Source organism: Homalodisca vitripennis, chromosome 3, assembly GCF_021130785.1.
Source record: "Homalodisca vitripennis isolate AUS2020 chromosome 3, UT_GWSS_2.1, whole genome shotgun sequence".
Taxonomy (NCBI): Eukaryota; Metazoa; Arthropoda; class Insecta; order Hemiptera; family Cicadellidae; genus Homalodisca; species Homalodisca vitripennis.
In genome coordinates, this window is record NC_060209.1 from 38,554,798 (window position 1) to 38,579,502 (window position 24,705).

General features: G+C 31.8%; 1 protein-coding gene across 3 annotated transcripts in view; it reads left to right on the forward strand.

Annotated features, from left to right (window-relative positions):
- The window catches only part of LOC124356809 (ATP-binding cassette sub-family G member 1-like), a 61,771-nt gene extending 38,316 nt beyond the window's left edge, over positions 1-23,455 (forward strand). For 2 of the 3 annotated variants that reach the window (XM_046808021.1, XM_046808020.1), the window contains exons 8-12: positions 1,480-1,648; positions 3,086-3,186; positions 4,517-4,672; positions 6,405-6,559; positions 12,811-23,455. In XM_046808021.1, coding sequence (XP_046663977.1) covers positions 1,480-1,648; positions 3,086-3,186; positions 4,517-4,672; positions 6,405-6,559; positions 12,811-13,000 — 771 coding nt within the window. In that variant the 3' untranslated portion in view covers positions 13,001-23,455. Of the gene's footprint in view, positions 1-1,479; positions 1,649-3,085; positions 3,187-4,516; positions 4,673-4,708; positions 5,013-6,404; positions 6,560-12,810 lie in introns of those variants that run through there. The other variant, XM_046808022.1, reaches the window with a different exon arrangement.
- The last annotated feature ends 1,250 nt before the right edge of the window (positions 23,456-24,705 follow it).

A 24,705-nucleotide genomic window follows, 5' to 3' on the forward strand; every position in this document is an offset into this window, starting at 1 on the left:
CAAGTTTAAAACCGTATTTTTCTGTAATTCTGGCTAATCCGAACAATCACATAATCCGAATAGGGCTCGGTCCCAATTAGGTCGGATTAACGGGGACTCTACTGTATATTTTATTTTATTTTATTTACATGCTATAAAACAGGATTTACCCTAATAATATTATAGCAGTTCAAAAAATTCCAAAACAGACATCAATGGCTTGAGTTATAGCTCAAGTCCATAGCACAATTCTTTACTTTTGGCTTTACTTTACTTTTCTTACAGTAACTAGTGTAATATCATAAATATACTATAATAACAATGTAATAAATATAATATAATAACAATGTAATAATATTTGTCTATCATTATTTTATTTAACTTCATCTGTTGTAATTGTAACTTTGTTGAAGTAAATACTAGCTTTTTACTAACTTTTTACACTTACTATTGTATCTTTATTATTATTTATGACTCTATTTTGACACTAATGTTATTTAAGTATTAAAACTAACCATTAAAAAACTATCGATTTTACTGATAATATAGATTATGGAAAATTATTTTTCTGGTAAAGAAAAGCCAGGGAATTTCTTCAAGCCACTTAGTTAGACACCCTGTGATTGGTTTTAAGTAATTAGAACAATTGAAAATGCTAAACACAATGCTTCAAAAATGTTCTGCGTCAGTTAATCCTCAGTATGCTTTTGATGGGAACCCTTACTATTTGTACTGCAAGAAATCTCACACATCTAAAATGACACCACATGCATATGACAGGAAATATTGTGATTCACCTTTTTGTCCTCTATTATGAAATGCTGTTCAAACATTTGCCATACAATGCGGAAGAATGTTCATTGAAAGCCAGACAACACTGCATTCATTGTTCTTGGCCACCTGTTATCTTTTTCTGCTTTGTATTCTTGGTGGAAGTGAGTAGGTTTTAATAGAAAAGACATTTTTCATACTATCCACATTAAATTTATTTTAAAAAGCGCTTTTGCCGGTTAAGGCATCATCAGTTTGATGTTATCTGTTATCTGTCAAGACTGTTTGTTACAGCAACTGTATACCATTCTGCTGTGTATACTTGCTTACTGTGTAGCATTGATGGTATTTCTCATGCAAGGAACGTAACAGTGCATGTTACAATGTGTATTATGTGTGCACGTTTTGTTACACTTACAGGATGACATTATTTGAGACTTTTGTTTTGTTTATTGGTTGAATTAATTTCGTTTAATAAAAATTGAATTTTCATCCCCAGAAAAATATTTGAAGTTTGTAAATGTCATGTTCTGATTTACAGTGTATTTTAATTTGTACAAAAATATCTAAAATATGTAAAAATTCAGTTTTAATCTTTATAACTTTAGAAGTTTTGATTAAAATTAAACTTTAAACAAATAGATTTGTTTAGGTTGGTAGGACGATAGTGAGAGATAAAGAAATTGATATCCAGCACATTAAGGGTTATCAAGTGTCCTCCTGTTGCAGTTCCTAACCTATCTGAGATTTTGTATCCACTGCACTGTTGGCTCTCTGCTCGGTCTGTTCTACTACGGCATCGGCAGTGATGCAGCCTATATATTTGATAACTTCAGTCTTCTGTTCTTCTCCCTCATGTTTTTAATGTTCACAGCCTTCTCTTCCATGATCATGTCAAGTAAGTATTCTACCAGTTTTGACTTAGCCTGCAAGTTAATAGTATATTTGGTGCAAAATAATACTTAATTATAGAGTTGCAATTATTAAGTTTTCACTTTCAAACTTTTAGTAAAAAATAGAATGTTTAAATTAGACAACAGTGGTTAAGTATTTTAATTTAAACTCTAGAAGTTGCATTTGTATGTAGTGTCATATTTTTTCAATTTAAATTCAAGGACTTAAAATCTCAACCAACATCTTAGTACCAAAACATTTATAAAAATGTTATAAATGTCTGTAATTTCCTTTGGAGGGAGAGAGATGAAACAGACAATAAACCATTCATTTATGTGCTTAACATATATATTTGACAATAAAGTCATTACAAAAGACTATTTCTCCTGTGCCCATTATTATATGTGTTTTCCTAATTTTCCAGAAACATTAACTTTGTGGAAAGTCAACTGTTATATAAATAAAACAATAACTTCAGGAATTGTAAATTGAACAGATACTTCAGGATATGTGTTAAACACAGTGTAAGTTGTGGTGGCCACAATTGCCAAAGTGTTCGTCAGTTAGAGAAAATTAATGGTATCAGTCATTCTTATTTCTCCTGCCATCAAACTAGAGTTGGATGTATCAGATGTATCAGTTTGTCCCGTCAGGAGACGAACAGTTCTCAGTGCCTACCACGAGATGGTGTGCGTGTCTGGATAAGCCAGAATCGTGCAGTTAGTGCATGGTGATGAGGCCTTCACATCCTGTCTGGATAAATAACTTACCAGAAATATATAGAACATTTTGTCATGTTGTTTTATAATTCTTTTTAATGGATTATTCATTTGTAATAGATATGGGTGGTTACAGGTCACCACTGCTTGTATCAGTCAGTGACAGTTATTCCATTTATTTGAACATTATGTAATTATTAGATTTATTTCTAAGAAGCCTTCATGGGTAATGACAGAGGCACTATTGATTTACTTAATATTCATTTAACGAATAGAACAGATAATTGAGTTTGGGTTAGTGTTAAATAATTTATTAGTAATTGCAAAAGAGTATCATAGTAATAATAAAACAAAGCTGGCCATGATAGTGTGTGTCATCTGGACAGTCGATACTTTGGTGAAACCATGGCAATCTGGACATCAGCACGATCCCTAACGAGACCATCATACATCTCAAAGTATTAGAGCGGTTGGAGAATAATTCGTTCAATAGTTGCGAACTGCAATAATTGCCTGAGTGAATTGTCTGTACAGCCAATTCACTGTTACCTAGAGAGCGGTTGTAAATGCAACTAAAATTCAGTAATATCACCTTCAAACACAATAAATTGTACTTCTTTAATTATTATGATTTGTATTTTATTATTAATAGTATTGTATGTTATAATTAATAACACTGTGTATGTATATTTTGTACTGACTCATTATAATGCTAATGACAGTTCCTCTGGAGATGCCAATCATCGTGAGGGAGCATTTTAACCGCTGGTACTCCCTCAAAGCCTACTACATGGCCACTACTATTGCGGAAACACCAGTTCAGGTACTGATTGTTATTTTACATACATATATACGAGGTGTTCTAAACATGCTGTGTACTGTACAGTCAACACTTGATTACGTGAGGGTGGAGATTTCTAGAGATAAAAATTAACTGCTATGGAAACTTCACTTGAGACGTCACTTTTAATTCAATCCTGAAATTTATTTTTAGAGTTGACATTTCAATAAACATTAAGTAAAACATTATTTTATCTTGAATATTTAATATTTAAACACCATAAATGACACCATTTTGTTCAGAGTTGTCTTTTTTTCTCTTGCAGATCTTTAAAAGGTAACTTGACATATGCTTACATTAAATATTTCCCACTGACCCCTCACACGCTGTGCCTCTTCACCACTGTGAAAAGTCTCTGATGGCATAAGAAACCTGAGCTACAGAATTTCAGCAGACAATTTGTCAGCAGAACCACATTAAAAATAAACTTATTAAATTACTTTTGTTGTCATTAATTTTGTTTTTGTTATGTTTATAATTTCAAGTAAATGTATAACATTTAAATTGAATAAATATAAATGTTACTTTCCACTTTTTTAAGAAGTTATATTTGTAATTATTTTATTTTGTGATTCTCAAAATAAAAGAGAGGCATCTAAATCGTAACTTTATTAATCTTATGCACCATTCTTATGAACCCTTTTACTGCCATCATGCGATAGACCAGATGGCTACCCTTTTTATTGTTACTGGTTAAAGCAATTTTATCACCATTGTGTCATATGATTAGTTATATCTCAGTTTTTATCATTTATTATGTAGTAATTGCTAAGATTTTATTTACTTTACATATAATTAGTATAGTTTAGCTCCTAAATAGTTGGATGTACTGGCAAGCCTTCTTGTCTTCAGCCTTATGGAAACAATTTTAACTTTAAAACACTTTTACAACCTTATTTTCAGTTCTAAAATTATGGAAGATGTCTAATTTTAAAGATATAATTGAGAGCTATTCAAACATTCATTAAGTTTTTTTTTCAATATTTCTATTGGTTTTCTAAAAAAAATTATTTTTAATATTTCTCTATTTTAATATTCAAAATGTATACATTTTGTAAGAAACACTTAAAAGTGTAGAAAACAGAAACCGTCTAAAATAGTCTTTCATAAAGTGTTGCTAATCTTAAAATATTATCAAAAATATGATTAGTGTGGCAAGCAATAGGCATGTACCAACTTTAGGACAGCCAGAGTGACAGGTGGTTAAGTCGCCACCATGAATATTTCTAATCTGGGGTTTTGTTCCCATAGTCATAGCTTGTAAACAGTTGGTTAGGAAACAGTGCTTAAATGAAATCCATATATTGTTTAGGTGCTGTGTACATTAGCCTACTGCTGCATAGTATATGTAGTATCCAAGCAGCCTCCTGAACTGTTCAGGTTCGGCCTGTTTCTACTCATGTGTACAGTGATCACCCTGCTCACTCAAGCTGTAGGTGTACTGGTCGGCTGTTCACTCTCCATCAAGGTAAGGTGCCGTGCAGATGTGTGTTGTAACATGTAGGTGCTGTGTACATTAGCCTACTGCTGCATAGTATATGTAGTATCCAAGCAGCCACCTGAACTGTTCAGGTTCGGCCTGTTTCTACTCATGTGTACAGTGATCACCCTGCTCACTCAAGCTGTAGGTGTACTGGTCGGCTGTTCACTCTCCATCAAGGTAAGGTGCTGTGCAGATGTGTGTTATAACATGTAGGTGCTGTGTACATTAGCCTACTGCTGCATAGTATATGTAGTATCCAAGCAGCCCCCTGAACTGTTCAGGTTCGGCCTGTTTCTACTCATGTGTACAGTGATCACCCTGCTCACTCAAGCTGTAGGTGTACTGGTCGGCTGTTCACTCTCCATCAAGGTAAGGTGCCGTGCAGATGTGTGTTGTAACATGTAGGTGCTGTGTACATTACACTACTGCTGCTTTAACATTTGATATCTCTCCGATGGTGTGCTTTTTATTTTTCTAATATTAAATCTGTTTACATGGTTCTATTAACAGATTTAAGGTGTGTGCAGTCTTCTGTACTATATAACAATTTAAGAATTATTAAAGGTTCTTCTCTCTAGTACAATCTGTACATTTTATTCCTTGTGAATGGTGACTACTAATTAATCATATTCTAGTCGAAAATAACATTGTCTTTCATTTTTGGCTCAACGGTTTTAAAAGGTAAGCACTGTGATTGTTTTATAGAATGTTTTGTTTATTATTTCGATAGCTTTTTTCTGTTGTGTTATTAACATGAATCAAAATATCTTGTAATAAAATGTCCAAGAAGAAATTATCTTTGTAGCAGAATTAAATTAGGTCTAGTGATCTATTGTTGGTCGGTCAATCTCAAATGTTTTTTTTTTTTTTTTTATTTCCTCACATTTAATTAATCTAATTAAGGAATTATTTGTATAAATTGTGAGCCAATATTCACTGTTCCTCTCATAGTTTTTAACAGAGGTTGTTTTAAGGAAGCAAAACATTTTTTTGAGAAGGAAGCATGTTTACAAATACTTTCCATCTTCCATTGTAAACTGTGTCTTTGTTTCTATACAAAACCTCAACATAGTTTATTTTTTTAGTTTGTTACAGCACAAAAAAACAGAGGTGTGTTCTCAAGTATTTGCAATATTAAATGTTTATAAATAACTTGACTACATCCTCAGCCCTTTTAGAGACATACACTATTTCTCTCTATTCAATTGTTGCAAACTTCCTTGCTTAAGGGCTGAGAAACAGTTTTTGTGATGTCTTGGTTAATGTCATGGTATTAATTTCATTCTTAGATTTAAGAATCAATATCATCACAAGAATGTAATATAATTAATTAAAAATTATTGAATGATGTTTCAGACATAGTTAGGTCAATTGTATGTGCCGAGATCATTTTTATTGTTAGTAACCACCTTGGATGTTTTAATGCTTTTTCCAATCAATTAAATGTATTTCAATGTTAATCTTTCAATGTATAGCAATTGTATTTGGAATAATCCCATTAGTATTTGGTTTTAAACCATCAGCGGAATGTAAATGAAAATAAATGTTGTGCCATCTAGACCCGGCATATGATTTGAATATTCACTATTTAATTTGTAACCTTATAAAGTAAATAATGTATTACAGTATGTATTTCTGAGGTACTCCATATTTTATATTTTTGGATAGTTCAGTTCCTATAGAGTATTCAATGACTAATCCACTTCTCATGTTATAGCATGGGGTAGTGTTTGGGCCACTTGCAATCATGCCTTGGGTGATTTTTTCCGGTTTCTTCCTGCACATATCTGACGCTCCATCTCCACTGCAATGGCTTTTTCACATCAGTTACCTAAAATATGGCCTAGAGGGTCTGATGCTAGCCATTTATGGGTAAGATCACTGCATAAAGTTAGTGTGGATTGCTACCTATTTGGTAATCTGATTATAAACTAACATGTGTTAAAACCAGCGACCAAAGAAGAACATAGACTGGCAATCGGGGCGCGCGGCTGAAGCCGGTCATCACCAGAGTGGTGGGGATGGCAGTGGATGAGTCACCCACTACCGAGCGTCCGTGTGGCGGCAGGATGGGCTCGCTCTCGTTGTTTGCTTTTGCTTGCCACCGATTATAGAATTTGTATTATTGGAAATTGGATGTTTTTTTAAGAATGATCAACTAAAATATACTTCGCTGGAATTTGTGTACATTTTATTTCATTGTAAGTAAGGAATATAAACTAAATACCATAAAGATACTGTAAAAACTATACTGTAACCTGTATAGAATGTTAGAAATCATTCATTGATATATACTGTAAACACCAAATAAACAGTAACATTGTAAACTCTAACATCACATAAAAAGTAAACTAACTATTTAAGATAGACATTTAAGTTATTCCGTATTGTAAAAGGTTTAATTTATAGGCTTTAAATACATAATGTTTCATTTTATTATGTACTTGTTGGTTTCGAAACCCGCTACAACGATTAGTTGATTTAATCAAATTTAGATATGTTCCCATAATAAGTTGCTAATGTTTATAGATTTGAGTATAAAAAAGGTTGAGCATTTAAACATTAAACCTATTTGCAGCGTATGGAGGCGAGCCGGCGGGTACGTGTTTGCGCCGCATGAAATTTGTATCTGCTTTATACCTCGTTTCTCGACAAACTGTTCACTCCAAAAATTTATAAAAAATACTACGGTAAAATTTGGTTTATTATCTCAAACTTTCTCGCAGACGAAACTCGCCTGACCAATAAATAAAAAAAAGTAGCAGCCGACTCATTATTTCATGTCCATCGCCAAAGCTCAATTTGGTTTTTAATTAATAATATTTATTTTATTAACACTTGTAATAAACTTTTAAAATGTTTATCTACTACATCATCATTGCCATAGTATTGACTACAAAATTGTGAAATTTCAAGTTTTTATCCCAACTCTAACTGTATAATCCAACGGTGTTAATGAAACGCGGCGAATTAAAATGTATACTCGCCGCGAGCTGGTGCCCGGCCGGTTTGTCACCAGAGTGGGTGTGGGTTGGCTTCAACTGCCGTAATGTATTGGGTATAGGGATTTCCAGTCTATGTTCTTCTTTGGTCGCTGGTTAAAAACTAACATGCAGGCTTTTTTTAAGAACATAGAAAAAAGATAATCTATATGTATAAAAATGAATGTTTGTGTGTTTGTCCTTTATGGAATCGTAAAATATTTAACCAACCATTATGAAAATTTGTATGTATTTTCCACAGAGGTTTATATACTATGCCCATTGATATAATTCGCCACCAGGCAGTGCTGCAAAAGATACAAGTTTTCAAAGCGCCTGCACATTAAAAACTGCAATTACAAGACAGTTATGTATATTAAATAACCAAACACTATATTGAAGTTATGATGTATATTTGTCTTGAAGATAAATTTCTGATTTTACTTAAAGTTTGAGTGTTAGACCACTTTATAATAAAGTACATGTAAGTGTATGATGGCTATAAACATACACAGATTTTCGTGATCGTGGCAACAAGGCAAACTCAACATCGGCACTGGAAATATAATTCACTTGAACCAGAAGTGCACATACACGAGCAAAGCTTACGAAAAGCGTGCGAAGCCGCGGGATACAGCTAGTTTTTATATAAAACAGATTAAAAAGATTACACAAACTTTAGAAGATTTGACATAATCAACATTTTCAAAATTACTGTAACATATGGTTTTTCTTTTCTTTCGATTTTAAATTGCAATGGTGCCAGCCATATGACAAACAACAATTTCTTTTATTATCTTAATATTGTTATTGTATATAGTTATAAATGGCATAACTAGCCCTTTGAGTGCCGGAGCATTGCTATCAGCGATCCCGCATTATATGCAAGAAATGCCAGAATCGCTGTTAGCGACTTCTGCAGTAACGCTTATATTTTATATAGTATTTATCTAAATTGGCTCAATGACTATACATACGCATTCCAAAGGCTTCAACGTAACTTTTGATGTAGGTTTTGTTGCATTCTGGTTAGATTCTGATTTTTACGGCGGTTGTAAAGTGAGCGCGTCAGTCGAGTTTAGAATCGACCGCTACACGGACGAGCCGTCACGTGTTTTGTTTGTGCTGCTGTTTATTTCACAAATGATATTGAAAGTTTTTAAGTGTAAATGGGTTTGTAGTGTTAGTATCTCCAAATTATTTCGTTTGTGTGTGTTGTTCTAGTCTGTGTGTAAGTAGAACAATGACTTGACCGTGAATTGCGGCGATCGTAATCAACTAGAACTTTACTAAATACATTTGTATAGTTTTAATGTTTTTTGTGTTTGTTCAGTGATATTTACGAGGGTCGTCCACAAAGTAACCTCCGTTTTGAAATAAAAAATAAACCAGTTGAGATACAAAAAGTTTATTATATAAATGTTAAAACTACAGCTTTTCTCTACTTTTCTACATATTCACCATACAAATTCAAGCACTTATCATATCTTTTAACAGTTTTTTAAATTCCGTCTTTGAAAAAATCTGCCGCCTGAGAACGTAGCTAACCTGTCACAGCGTTTTGAAGCTCTTCATCACTTGCAAACCTCTGATATGCAAGCCACCGCTTCATGTACAGGAAAAGATAGAAATCACTGGGAACCAGGTCCCTCCAGGCTGTAGGGGGGGTGGGTCAAAAACGTCTCATTTGAACTTTTCCAAAAGTTCTGTTGTTCTTTGAGCTGTATGAAAGCGGGCGTTGTCATGGACAAACACAACACCAGATGTCAGAAGACCATGACGCTTGTTTTGAATCGCTCGTCGTAGCCATTTTAAGGTTTCACAGTAAAAGGTTTCAGGAAAATGATCCGAAAGTTCCGAGATTGTGAAGCGACGGTTCTTGCGAATTTTCTCATCCACTTTGTTTACCCAGTCATCACTGACGAGAGATGGCCTACCACTCCGGTCTTCATCGTGAACGTTCGTTCTTCCATTTTTTTAAAAACGAACCCATTGATGGACTACACCTTCCCTCATAATGTTTGGGCCATACACCGCACTTAATTCACGATGAATTTCAGCTGCTGTGTAAATTTTCGACCACAGAAATCTTATTACACCACGTACTTCACACTTGGCGGGATTTTCTATCATGGCGCTCATGTTTTTACGTTGTAACAAGAGAACGCGCGATCGCACGATGCTCTCCCTTGCACAGCTAGAAGCGTACTGAACGGCTGCGCACACCGATGTGAGAATGGCGGCGCTAACCCCACTACTTATCGCGCCACACCCAAACGGCGGTTACTTTATGGACGACCCTCGTATAAACAATGAGTCATAAAAACATTGCTGACAATGAAGACATAGTATTGCAGGCATTAGATTTAAGTATTAGCAATGTAGACAATACACAGAGTGTTAGCTTAGGTTAGAAAATTTCTAGTTTTGTAGTGGTTCATATTTTCATATTTATTTTCCAAACTTTATTTATAAGTATAAAAAAATTTTTAAATGTCTTTTTGTGAAGAATTAAATGGAGTATAAGATAGAATAACTAAAAGTGAAAAAATTAAATATTTCAATAACACTAAGTTGTGTCAAAATAAAAAACAAAATGTTTTTGTTCAAAGTTTTTGTTAATGATTTTTTTTATTTGTATAAAAATGTTAAATAAGTGATCAATGTATTATATGTATAAAGGAAATATATTTATCTAAAAAACAAAGACCTAAGACATTATACCAATAGATAAATTTGTTATGAATTTTTGACCAGACCCTTGCAGAATCAGGCATTTTCACTCGGCATTTTATGCACAGCATATAGCAAAACACTACGGCACTCAAAGGGTTAAGCTACATAATTGTTTAATATACTTGTACATAGATTACAGACATGTCACAATACAGAAGTCTTACTGAAGCTACTATTTGCAGCACAAGCCAACGTTTGTCCTAGTACTACTATTGAAGGAACTTAGCAAAATTTAACAATTAGAAATAGGTATTAACAATACACAGTGTGTTTAGTAGATATGTATATTATTATTTGTACAAAATATGAAGAAAATTAGATGTTATTGTAAAATGATGATATAAAGTAATACAATATTTGCATGGTTCCTCTCCCTAAAATATAAAAAAATAATTTTGTAAGATTCTAAGTAATAAACAAATATTTTGTTACTCTATGTATTACAATGCTTAACAATTTGTAATTTTTTTAATTTTTAAGCTTTAAAAACATTTTCAAATTCATAGTCAGATTGTATACACAAGTAATAGATAACAGCAGACTGTTTTTGTTTTGCAGGAAAAATTTTAAGCATAAGCATAATTATTTCCAATAATTAGTTATTAGTTTTCAAAGTAATTATTCCTGTGTTGTACAATTTATGTTTTTTCCCAATGAAGATGCACCCGGTTGTGACTTTTGCATGAATCTTTGTACCATGTGTGTTTCATGTCATTTTCTAATAATAATAATAATTTTAATATTCTCATTAGACATTAGAGCATTGAAGAAAATTAATATACAGGGTGGTTATAAATTATTGTACACATTTTAAGATTGAATAAATAAATAACCAATCAACTTAAAAACATGGGAATTGTTTTATTAAATTGTAAATTTAAAACCGTTTTATATACTGACTGAAAATTAATAATTGTACACATTACAATAATTATAAAAAGTAGTTATAAAAAGAAAGTAAAAATGTCACTTAAACTGTGGGTGTAAGGTATGATTCTTCTTAATGACTTGTGTTGTGACATAGTCAGCTGGTCAACAATGGATCTTTCCACACCAGCTGTTAATTACAGTTGACTAAACAAACACTAAATTAACCTCAGTATCAAAATGGCTAGTGTGCAAGAAAAAGCAAGGTGTGTTCTTTGGTTTCATGAAAGCAGATCTGTAATAACTGTTTAAAGAAGGTTTCGTTTAGAGTATGGCCGCAATCCTCCGAGTAACAATTCTATAAAACGCTGGTATAGGCAGTTTGAACAGACGGGAAGTGTCCAACAAAGAAAAGGTGCTGGTAGACCTCCAGTTTCTGAAGCTATTGTTGATCAAGTAAGAGAATTGTTTACGAGGAGCCCTGGTAAGTCTACTCGGCGTGCAAGTTTGGAATTAGGATTACCTCGATCAACAGTCTTAAAAATTTTGCACAAACACCTTAAGCTCCATCCATACAAAATTCAGTTATTACATGAACTAAAACCTAACGATAAACCTCGGCGCTACGAGTTTGCTGTTAGATTACTTGACCTCGAAGAACAAACAATAAACATTGGAGAAAGCAATTTCTTGAAAAAAGTATTTTTTTCTGATGAAGCAACCTTTCATGTTTCTGGTAAGGTGAATAGACACAATTGTAGGATTTGGGGTACTGAAAATCCTCATAATGTTCGAGAACAAGAAAGAGACAGCCCTAAAATAAACGTTTGGTGTGCATTGGCTATAGATGAAGTGATAGGACCCTTTTTCTTCGCAGAACCGACAGTCACTAAAGAGGTATACCTCGACATGCTTGAACTTTTTGCAATACCGCAAATTGAGCATAGACAACCAAATGTTTACTGGCAGCAAGATGGTGCCCCTCCACACTGGGGTAAGATAGTACGTGACTACCTAAATGACACGTTTCCTGGTCGTTGGATTGGACGGGATGGTCCAATTCCTTGGCCTCCACGTTCCCCAGACATTACACCCTTAGACTTTTTTTTGTGGGGCTATGTCAAGGACAGAGTCTTCGCCAAAAAAGTTCAAGATATTGAGGAACTCAAGAATAGAGTTCGAGAGGTTATTGGAAGCATAACTCCAGCAATGCTCAGAAACACATGGTGTGAGGTTGAATTTAGACTACGAACTTTGCGTGCAAACCTCAGAGAGCATGTGGAATTAGTTTAGTTTCCTTGTAAAAGTATGAGTAACAGTAATCTTTTTGTCCTTCATTGGTAATAAAACTGTTTTAAATTTGCTATTTAATAAAATAATTTCCATGTTTTTAAGTTGATTGGTTATTTATTTATTCAATCTTAAAATGTGTACAATAATTTATAACCACCCTGTATTTCAAATCATAGGCATACCAAGAGAGTCTACTTACTTTTGGAATGTGTGTTCTTGTAGTAACAAATAGTTTGTTGATGACAGTTATGATCGTGGGAGGATAGCTTGCTCGGACGACTATTGCCACTTCCGTAAACCGTCCAAGTTCCTAAAAGAGATGGACATGAGTGATGCGAGCTACATCCTCGCCCTGGGAGTCGTTGTAAGCATGTACCTCGTAATCAAGGTGGTTACGTTCTACATGCTCCGTTACCAACTGTCACATCGAAGATGAGACGATGGTGCCAACTGCCAGTCTTTGCCTTTCACATTTTTAATAATATGTGCAAATAATATGTTTCACTCCTCAATAGTGCAAGCTAATTCTAATATACTGCTTGTGCCTGTTTTCTTGCCAATGTTATTCGTATTTCTATAGCATTAACCAAAGCGAAACATTTAAGTGAACCAATACCAATGTTGTGAAAGTCTGTTGAAAATGTCACCTAATTATTTCCTAAAATTACCTTTAAAAGTCTGAATCATAATTAAGAATAGTTTTACGTGTAGTGTTTTATTTGTGCCAGTTATTTGTATATACTTTAGTTTTCAGTAATGCGACATTGATACCATGTGATACATTTGTGTTCATCTTATTGTTGTAAGTAAACTAAGCAATTTTGTATAAGGTTTGAAAACTTGGTCTATAGTTCTGCCACTAAACTTTTTTCTCCAAAATCAAGGAGGCATTGTAGTTTATTATTGAATTTTAATCTGATGTTCAATGTTCTGAGTGTGGAGAAACGCTGAATCTGTAAAATGTTCTTTGTTCTCCATTATTTTCAGTTTGTGCTTTCTTCACACAAAATTGGTTTTTATTATCAGTGTATTTGTTTTTTTACATTGAGTGTTCATAAATATAATTTTAAATTATTTTAGTATGTATTTTCCTGCCAAGAAGACCCATTTAGCCACGTTTATTGTTGTATATTATCAGTCTTATCTTACTGTGTTTACCATGGTTTTTTACTTACACCAAAGAATCTGACAATAAGCTGTGGTGTTGTGTAAGATTCCATTTTTTTTAGTAATGTGCAGTGAATACAATTTATGTGTATCACAACACTGCGGTATGATTTGTTTATTTTTTTATATAGATTTTAGTTATGTGTTAGGTTAGTTACCCACCAGAGGAAAAGATCAGATTGTAGATCTCAAAACAATTTCTTGTATCACTAACAAAAAAAGTGAGCAGTGGCAATTGTCAAAAGAATTTTGTTTCTTTGAACAGAAAAGTGCTAATACAGACTTATAACTGCTGAGGGTGGCAGAATGTAATTGCCATATACGCTTATGGAATCAAAATTCAAAACGGCTCAAAAAACCATTGATGTTATTTTCGATGTTATTGAGCCTACTTTTGGTTTAAACCACCTGTTTTTAATATATTATATTGCATAATATTTAAAAATATAAAAATATCACATTTCAATTACAATAATTTCGGCTCTTTGATCAGTTTTTCGTAGTAAAAGTATTGGTAACTTTATAGCGACTACAAGGTCTCCTAATATCTTTAATTTCTCTTATTAACAAAAAATATGCCTCCATCACATTAAGAATTTATATACCAGTAGTTTAAGTATTTATATTTTATAATTTGTATTTTTTGTATAGATTTATTCCAGTTACATCACAAGAATTAATTGATAACTTTATAGTAATTTGCTCATAATTTTGCGTGTACACATTTGTAACAAACTGAGAACTTGTCTTTCAGGCCAAGGACATTAGACTAGTTGTGTACAAGTTAGTTATGTTTTGCAATGGTGTCTTGTCATATAATCTGTTGCCTTTGTATTAGATTTGTAGATAAGTTGTTGATGTTTTTGTTTGCTTATCCCAGTTTTATGATGCAATGTTTGTTTTTACCTTTACCCCTATCAGTATGATGAATACTATTTTTATATCATTCATGTAACGAGTGTAGGGAAAGATTTTTTTTTATCTCCATATTTTTAATAAAATATGCAAAAACGTTCAAATATCATCGTTTGTGGCGCTGTTTATGTGTAGTTATCAATAAAAGTATTTAATTTTATCTGAAAATTACTAAATTAATTATACAATATTTATTAGGAAATATGATAGCTAAAACTTAAGTGTTGATGTTGGCACCTATTTGTCTCAACAGCAGATATCAAGTTCATTGCGGAAAAGTCCCGGTTGATTCTGTGAGTAGAAAGGATTAAAGCAGTACTTCCCAAAGTGTCCTGGTGCAACTCAAAGTCCTACCAGGGGAGCCGCGGTAGAGTGACAGTGTGACAATAGACATACATTTCTTGTGAAAAGTTTAAAATATACATTATTTTATTATTACCTTTACGCTAAACTAAATTATAATATCATATCGAATGATTTAATTATCATTAATATAGCTCCACAAATTACATAAAATTTCTTTTATATTAAAACAATTAAGCATAAACAAAAGAGATTGCTATGTCATCGCTTGAATAGCGTTGTAGTGAAAGACTTGAAGGCGCACTTACCACTATTTCTTAGAGCATGTTGCCTTGACACTACACATCACTTCTCAAGCCAATAAGCACGACATTGACTGGCAAAAATATGTTGCAATATGTAGTCTACTGATAGTGGCAGTTCAATAGTGAGTCGAAAAGGGAACTTCAAGCTACATTCCAGTGAAAGCGACCATGGTGATTTGGACTCATTGCGTGATCAATAGAGAAACATTAGCCAAAATTATTATCGGAGCAATCAACTACGGTAAAAAAACTCATAAAAAGTAAGATTGTTTTTGAACAAATGTACAAGGACATGGGATCTGACCACTCATGTTTTATTCTACAGTAGATCTTGTTGGTTGTCTTGGTAACCCCCTTTCTAGAGTGTTTGAGCTGACACAAAATATATGCTTACCTGAAGGATAAAAACCATGTCATTGTTGATAAATTTATTGATAAGAACTTTCTGTCAAAGATAGCTTTTCTCTTAATTGTTTGAAAGGTTGAACATATTAAGTACGTTATTGCAAGAAAAGAACACAAGTATCTTAAACCTGTCAGACAAAGTGAAAGGTTTTTTAAAAGAAAGAAACTCGATTTGTGGAAGGCTATTATGGCTAAAGGTAAGATTAACACTAGATTTTCTGCCTTGGAACAGTTTATTGAAGAAAGATCTTTCCATACTGAGTAAATTTTGATTTTCATCTCCCTATCAACAATGTCAACTCTATAATTTGGGTATCAAATCCATTTAACAAAGAAATGCATCTAAACTTTGAAGAGAGTGAACAACTGGTTGAATTCCAACCAGATGCTTCCTTAGAGACTGAATTAAAAACCATTTATTTGTGAGAGTTGTGGTGTTACGTCAAAAAAGTGAACCCACAAATTGCCAGAAAAGCCTTGCTTGTGTTGATACCCTTTGCTACTTTCTACCTTTTTGAAGTGGACTTCTCAGCTGTGGCAGTCATCAAATCAAAATACAGACCAAACTTAAAAACTTTAAAAGAAGTGTGTGTTGTATCGAACATCAGTTCAAATTTTGATGTATAAAGGAAAAAATCTCATCCTTTTGCACATAGGCAATTTAGCAAATATGTCTGAATGGCTTTAACGAATATTACAAACTGTGAAAAATTTGAGTAGATATAATCTGACTAGCTTAACTGTAATCTTTAAGAAACAATCATTGAATTATTACAACATTTGACATGTTAATGCTTTGTACTTTACTTACTTCCCTCCAAATATTTACATGTACTACTCCAAGTCTAACAATAATATAATAATAGTGTTCTTTAAAATCAGAAATAGTACATAGTTTTACATAATTAATTAAAAACACTGTTTTTACTTGATATTTGTATGATGGTGAATATACAATAGGCGTACAGGCAAATATTTTACCAATATGAACTAATTATTATGTGGATTGTAAAGTCACAATACTTTATTGTTATTCTTCATTGACTCTATTGAGAAAAGCTGAAGGAGTGGGGTGCTGTGGATAGTAGTACAGACGTAAAGGGAGCGTTGGGTCAAAAATTTTGGGAAACACTGGATTAAAAATTACACTGTGATGCAGTTATTTTATATACAGTAAGCTGAATCCAATTCCTTAGCTATCCAGTGCATACTTTACCTCAAAGGATTAAACCCTATCCTGACTAATGTTTTAGATTAAGTTTTTAATTTTTGCAGCTATGAGTTATTTATATAAGGATTTTAAATGCCTTGCTTATATCATACATAATAGCTAGTAATTTTCAATTTTAACTATATATTGAGAGTGCTCATAAAATTAATATTACTGAATGAATAGTAATACTAATTTTATAAATTACACTAATTTCTTATTCAGTATCAGAATAAAATATTTATGCGAGACATTTTTATTAGTTGCTATAATAAATTGTAGACTGTTATGTATTAAAATAAAATTTTTAAATAGTTATTATCTATTTTGTACTTTAAGATGATCTAGTGTTTGTGCCATTTTTATAATTATTACTGTAAATATGCCTAGTGTTTGCTTATTAAAACTGGTAAACAGTCCTGATCAGTAATGGACATTACTATACAAGTAGTGGCTGTATAGGAATAAAATGCTAATTTGTTATAGAAAATTTCAAACATTTAGTTTTGGTAAACTCCAAATTGTTATATAAACAAAGTTAATGATTAAAAAAATTGATTTTGCAAACATCACAATTAACTTCACATTATTGTAGTAATAGTATACTGTATTTTCAAACACATGCTTGCATTATACATGACTGATAATAATATAACATAAAATGCAAAAATATAATATAATTTTGTGTTATTTGTACATAAAAAGCAAAAATGTACAAATAAAAAAAAAAAAGCGCTAAAAAATGTTGCACCTAAGTTTTATTTACAGATTTAGTGTGCAAAAATCTCAGTTGTTGCTAGTCAAGTCTTAAGATGAAATCTTGTTAAGATTTTATAAGTTTGAGTATTGTAAGACAACATATTCTAAAGGATATATGTAGTCACTTGTAAAACATCACATGAAGCAACAATAAAAGAACTTTAGGAATAAATTAGCTTCAGACAACTGTAGTTAAACTTGGATAGTTTAAACATTGTTAATTTAAAATTTGTATAGTCCACACTTTTCTCTCTGGCCCTGGACATCCCTGTATAAGTAAAAAAGTCCGCATTAGTTGAAAATGTAGGATAATTTGAGTTTTTTTATTGGTCACTTGACCTTTGAACTATCCAAGTTGCACTTTGTTATGTTTCAGTCAAACTTGAAAGGTGAAACTAAATTTAAGTCAATCTACTGGAGAATCTGCAGCCATTTTTCTTCTCTTGATAATTATTCTAATCGTTTTTAAGATTTTTGTAAAACTGTTATGTATATATTTTAATCATCCAATCAAAACATATGTATTAATAACCAAACTGAAAATAGTGAAATAGTTTAAATATTTTTTTAGAAAATCAAGACATACTAACATAATTTTGTTTCTTTTACACAAATTTAATTTTAAATAATTAGAATTTGTTTTATGCCTACTAAACATGTGTAAAATGTTTTAGATACCAGTGTTAGTATTAGGCATTTCTATATGTTTATAAAATTAAAATTTTATACTGATAAAAGAAATGATGGGTTTGTTACAGCTTAGTAAAAATATTTTCATAGCATTTTTGTTACTAATAAAAATAATTTCAACAACTTATTGCAAAATGACTTATCAGTAGATTTATGTTGTTGCTGTGTTTAACCCTTTGTTCACCAGCGCTCGAGAGTCCGGTACTACCCAAAACCGACAAGGTCTAATTGTACACTTTACGTTTCGCTCTGTTATGCCCTAAGTTTTTATGTAAATCGAATTATTTCTCTTTTTTTGTTGCTTTTTAGATTGGCTATCGATTATCGTTAATTAAAAATGCATTATGTATGTAACATTTTTTATAACTATGTGGTAATTACTATAAAATAAAGAAATGTACATAAAATAATCACTTTAGTCCCAAAAATCTGTGCAAAAAATGTTTATCCGTTGGATATATTTTTAATTCATAAAGTGGTTACAAGTTATATTCAGTACAAAATTACAGAATATTTTTGAAAAAAAAATTAGGTCCGTTTGTTATTTTAACCTCCAATCTCACGCCATGAGCTCAGTAGCCGATTGAACATCTGCCCCCACTACTACATACCTGTATGTCACTGCCGAGTTCAAGTGTCAGTTTGGGCTGAGCTGCAGTCACTTAAATGTGGCCACCTCTATTGATTCTCGTGACAAATGTAAATTTAAGTGTGTTATTCGTTTCCCACAAGCAGAAGGGAAAGTGCAGCAGAAGTGGATGGATTTGTATGACAAGAGAATGGATGGTGCTGAACCATTTACCTACACCATCACTCATGTTTTCTTTTCTATAATAACAAGAAAAGAATGTCCGTAAATATAGCAAATTCTCTGATGGATTTCAGCTGCACTGTTCTCTTCTGCTTGCAGGAAACGAATAACACTCCTAAATTTAAATTTGGCTACTTGATCTTGGCAGCGACTAATGTTGTAGTCGGGAAGTTGCACAATCGACTACTGCACACACCACAGACCTGCCATGTGTCTGGCCGACATGGTGTGAGATCAAAAGTTGAGAAACAAACAACTTCGTAGATTGACAAGAAATAAATGTGAAGTATGAAAGAAGAGTAAAATAACTAAAAACAAACAGCTGTATTATTCGTGATACCAACTGTAAAAGTGATAAAGGTAGTCCTTATTTCTTTCAAAACAAAACCAAACTAGTTAAAATAAACTAAGCTTGTAAATAAAGTTAAAAATTAGTTTTTCCTAAATGACTGATCAATTGGATGCTGACAGTTTTAGCTTGAACGTCGCGATCCAAATCAATCGGACATTGGTGCTCAAAGGGTTAAATCAACTGTCTGCAACAATTCTAGAAAATGAAAATGACTCAAGAGAAACAACTGGAACAATTTTTAATTGATGGGTTGATTGTTCTTTAATAAAATTAATCAAATCTAAAAATTAAAATATCAAAATAATTAGCCTTTAAAGAAGTCTTCCTCTGAATAATATAATCTTGTATGGAATAATGAGTGTTTTTAGCTATTAAAAAAAAAAAAATAAAATATATGTGAAAAATACTTTTTGTTTTCTTCCACTTATAATGTAAAATTATTTTAAATTTAGGATTAACAACAATTTTTAAGCATATGGTTTAGAAAGTAGCTTTTTTTATTGATGTGGGGTTTTTATTACAAGTAAAATAAAATGAACACTTTCAAAATATCTAATTTGCACATTTGACTATTGAAAATCATCTATTGATTCACAATACTTTTAAATTTATTTTAGTATGTTTAAAACATGCAACATTATATGAAGTGGCCAGATGATTGAAAAAAGCAAACAACTTTGCTTTGACAACAAGCTGTTTAAACAAATTGCACGAATTCTAGTAGTAAATTGTTGTACTAACATCTCACTGTATGTTACAAAGTAACCAGAAAATTGTAATTATGTGTTTAATGTTGTAACATGAGCCATGTATAACTACAAGATATGCACTCCAAGTGTGTCCAAATTTTTCAAAAGTCTACTTGACACAAATACTTGACAGTTGCAATCTTAAGTATTAGTGTTGCTTTTATTAAATGCTTTTCGTTTACACAGTTAAAAGAATATTAGTAGGTCAGTTATGAAAAGGAAGTCTTTATTGATTACAAAATGTGGTGTGAACAAATTTTGTGTTAAACTACGTAACCACATCAGGGATGTTAGTTAATTGGCTGTGCAAGTAACATAGACATCACAGCATACATTATCACATCTTTTACTTCCGTTCTTGTTAAGTGCCCAGTGGCGAGCGGTGGGATGAAGAAATGCTTCAGTAAATTAAACAGGTTATCTCAAATATTTTTGCGCAGTATTTCAAATAAATAAATCACTTGTATTAAGGAATATGTTACTTATAAAACATATGCATGACGAAATTATAGTAGAAATGTATCACTACTCTCTGTACAAGTCAGATAATTCCAGTTGACATCTAGTGAAACGATCTTGGCAACATTGAATGGGAGTTATGAGCACAAAGTGCTCAAGACGTGGTGGTGGGAGAATGCACATTAAAATAATTACGAGAGGATACTAGCTTCTGTTGATTGCCAAACATGGCCGAGTATGCCTGATCTTTAGACTCTGCGTATTTCTCTGTCTACTCCAGTTTTAAAGCTCAATCAATCAATAATATCTTTATTCAAGACATACATAAAATGTACATGAATGCGTCATTCTTAATAAATAAATTCAAGGTGATGTTATATTAGTTGCACATATATACAATCCTTTTAATGTAAATTATTTTCAAAATCTTAACATAGTTGAAAATAGGTTTAATATTATTTAAATCGTTTTTATTACCAAATTATAATTAATTCCACTAGACTTCAGAAATGAAAATCAAAATACATGGCTCTGGGAGTAAAACTCTTCAAAGTTATAACATGATAAATCCATCAAAAACTGTTTTAATTTATTTTTGAATCTAACACTATTGTTTTCATTCCTGATGCTACCTGGCAGGTTCCCCATAAACTTGATTCCCATATAAGTTGGGCTTTGCTTAAATTTTTCTTTATTATGTTGTTTTATTACAAAGTTATTTTTGTTTCTAGTATTATAATCATGAATATGTAGTCGTCGTGGTAATTTAGTCTCATTATTTTTTACATATAATACTGTTCTATATAATATAGAGGCTGTATACAGTCATAAACTCGAGCTCTTTAAAATATAACTTACATGACTCATCTTTTTTGAGTTTTAGAATCAACCTAATTGCCTCCTTTTGTAGGCGTAAAATTTTATTCAGGTTTATAGCACTTGTTGCCCCATACACTTCAATCCCGTATGCGATATGTGAATGAACCATGGCATAGTACACCGATTTCAAGGTTTGTTTATTACAAAAAGGTGCTAGCCTTCTTAGTGCAAAAATTCCTGAACTTATTTTGTTACATATTTTTTGTACATGAATGTTCCAATTAAGTGTATTATCTAAATGTAGCCCTAAAAATTTAGTTTCTTTATCCAGGTTTTTCATATTAATTTTGTTTGATTCAACATTGTTGCAAGTAAACTGTATAAAAGTAGTTTTATTATCATTGAGTAGAAGATTTCTGTTATTTAAATAACTTTTTAACAATGAAACTGATTCGTTACATTTCTTCTTAGTTGTACCTAATTCCATATCGGTAATGCACAAGCTTATTAACATGTTAATAAAGAAACATGTTAAATTAATTTAATCTTCTCTAAACATCTGTTTCTAGTGATAATATCTACTTTGAAATGAAAAAAAACTGATTTTCATTTCATTTCTAGTGATAATATCTATTTTCAGTATTGTCACTAACATTTTTCCGTAAGTGTCTTTTCTATATTTAAATTTGAATCAAGTACATTTAAAAAATATACAGTGCATTAATATTGTGGAACTGTACTTGTTACCAATTATTCAGTATTAGTATTCTATTAATATCATCCATAAGATGTAATAATGCCTACATAATATTTAAACCTGTAGCCCTCGAGTTACCTTTAACAAGAACTGGCAGCCTAATCGATTTACCATTTGTGGATTTATGAGTGATTTAGCGTTTTAGGTGTTTCTTGTTATATTTTGTCCTCTTGTAGGGATTTGCAAGTTTAATTCCCAAAAGTTTATGTAGTAACATATAAAAACCCTGATCTGAGTCATTTAGATGCATTTATATGAGCGCTAACGGTTAATGGACCAAAATATGGTTTAAAACAAAATCTTTTAAAACAGGCACTCCTGTAAAAGAATCGGCACTCAATTTAAAATTAAACTTAAAAGGTTGTTTATGAAACGGTTTTTAGGAGTTGATTTTATCAAAATTGTTCGTGGTTAAATCCCTTACCCACTTTTTAGTGCAGACTCCCCAGCGCCTTGTCTCCCTTTAATTTTTATTGACCACAAAGCCAAAATATCAAGCAACATGGCTGTATCACCTAATATTTTACCCACCGCACGCCACTGGAATTACTTAAACAGTAGTGTTTTGTTCCTACAGAACACATTGTCTACTAACCAACAAAGTGTTAATATTATAAATCTCATATCACCCTACTGTAACTTCTGGTAGCGAATGAGTAACAAGAACCGTAGTTTAAGCAACATATGACTGATTTATTAAATTAACCCATTGGCCTAGTCTGCAGTGCTATCATAGACTCTGTACAATCTTAGACTTCATCGCACTATTTGCCAGTAGTTCCAATTTATCCTGGCAGATAATGTGTCAATATAACAGTAAAAATACCGAGGCAATAACTTGGTTAAATTTTTATATCATATATGAAATCTTAACATTTCAAACCGAATTAATTACTAGTTTTAGTCCACACACCACAAAAAAGCAACTAGACCAAAATCATAGGTTAAACTTTCAATCATAGTGCCTGCCATATTTTACACTCAGTTATGTAATATAGTCACTTTGAAGGTTGTGGAATATGTTTGTGTACCATACCAATACATTTAAGATTTTATGTTTGAAAATGGCTCCATTTAATTCAGTCAGTATAGCAATTAATTAGTCTAGTCCATACTTCCACCAATGTTTGTCATTACTGTATGTTTATACCAATTTAGTAAGCAAATAAAATATTTATATATTATTATTATTATGTGTACTTTTCTGACTCTCCTTAACAACCTATTTTTAAAGTATAAAGACATTTTTGTTTTCTTATCTTGGTAAACAACTTTGAATAATAACTTTGAGTGTGTTCACACTCACTAAAATTGCACTCGAAATACATCCAATTTTCATTTTAGAATTATTATTTTTTAAATTTTAATGCTTGTGATCTTCAGGAATAAATTTTGAATGAATTTCATAACCACTCGTTTCAAATGCAAATTCTCGTACAAAACTTCTGCAACAATGGTTGTGGTATGTCCAAATCTTCCTCCAACTCACACACTGTTAAGAGATTGTTTGATCACTTTGAAGGTCTAAAAAGAGTTTTTATTATTTATTTAAAGTCAATGGTGACAAAAAAAATTATGTAATGAAACAGAGGAAATTATTCTGATCGGCGGATGAGTGAAAATATAAAAGCTAAACTTTATGGGGTTGGGAGGACCTAGCAAATCCACATAAGTCTACCCTTGCTCTAAGGTTGATCAATTTGGAATTTTATCAATTGAATCCAAACTGGCTAGAAGCACTAGTTTTGAGTCTATAATTTAAACTTTTACTGAAAAACCAAGAAAAATACAACTACTAGTGTTTTATGAATTTGTCTCTAGTTAACTTTAAACCTACAAAATCAGTTTTGGGTTTAATAAATAAATAAAGGTCATAAAAATGTACTATTCATTCAACATGACTTCATTAGTTTACATCCACTAAACACAACTACAGTTTACTACAACAAAACTCAATGCGTAGTCCTAATTCTGATTTAATAAATTTTATAAAATAAAATTCTGATGCAAAATTAAGAACCAAGTAAACAAAATAATTTATTAGGTTATAAGCAACAATGTATCAATGTGCTTTGGACTTTTTCATTTTGTTCTCAAAATTTATGCCAACGGTTTTCCACTGCTTAATAGTGAAGTAGTTACACTTTTGATATATTATACGTACTGTACTTCATGACAGGTTATTTATACAGTATTTTTATTGTAATTTTGTATGTGAATTTTTTGTTTCACACATTCACAGATCTTAATATGATGTTGAAGGTTGTAGGTAATCATATGATTTTGAGCAATATTTATGTGCAGTGTAGGTTGAAATTCTTGCCTGCACTCAGTTTAACCACTTAATGGTTTCTAATGTAATATTACATTTACATCAATGTTACAAAACTGTGCCACTTACAAAATATACCATTTTGATGCATATGTCCTGTTTGTATTA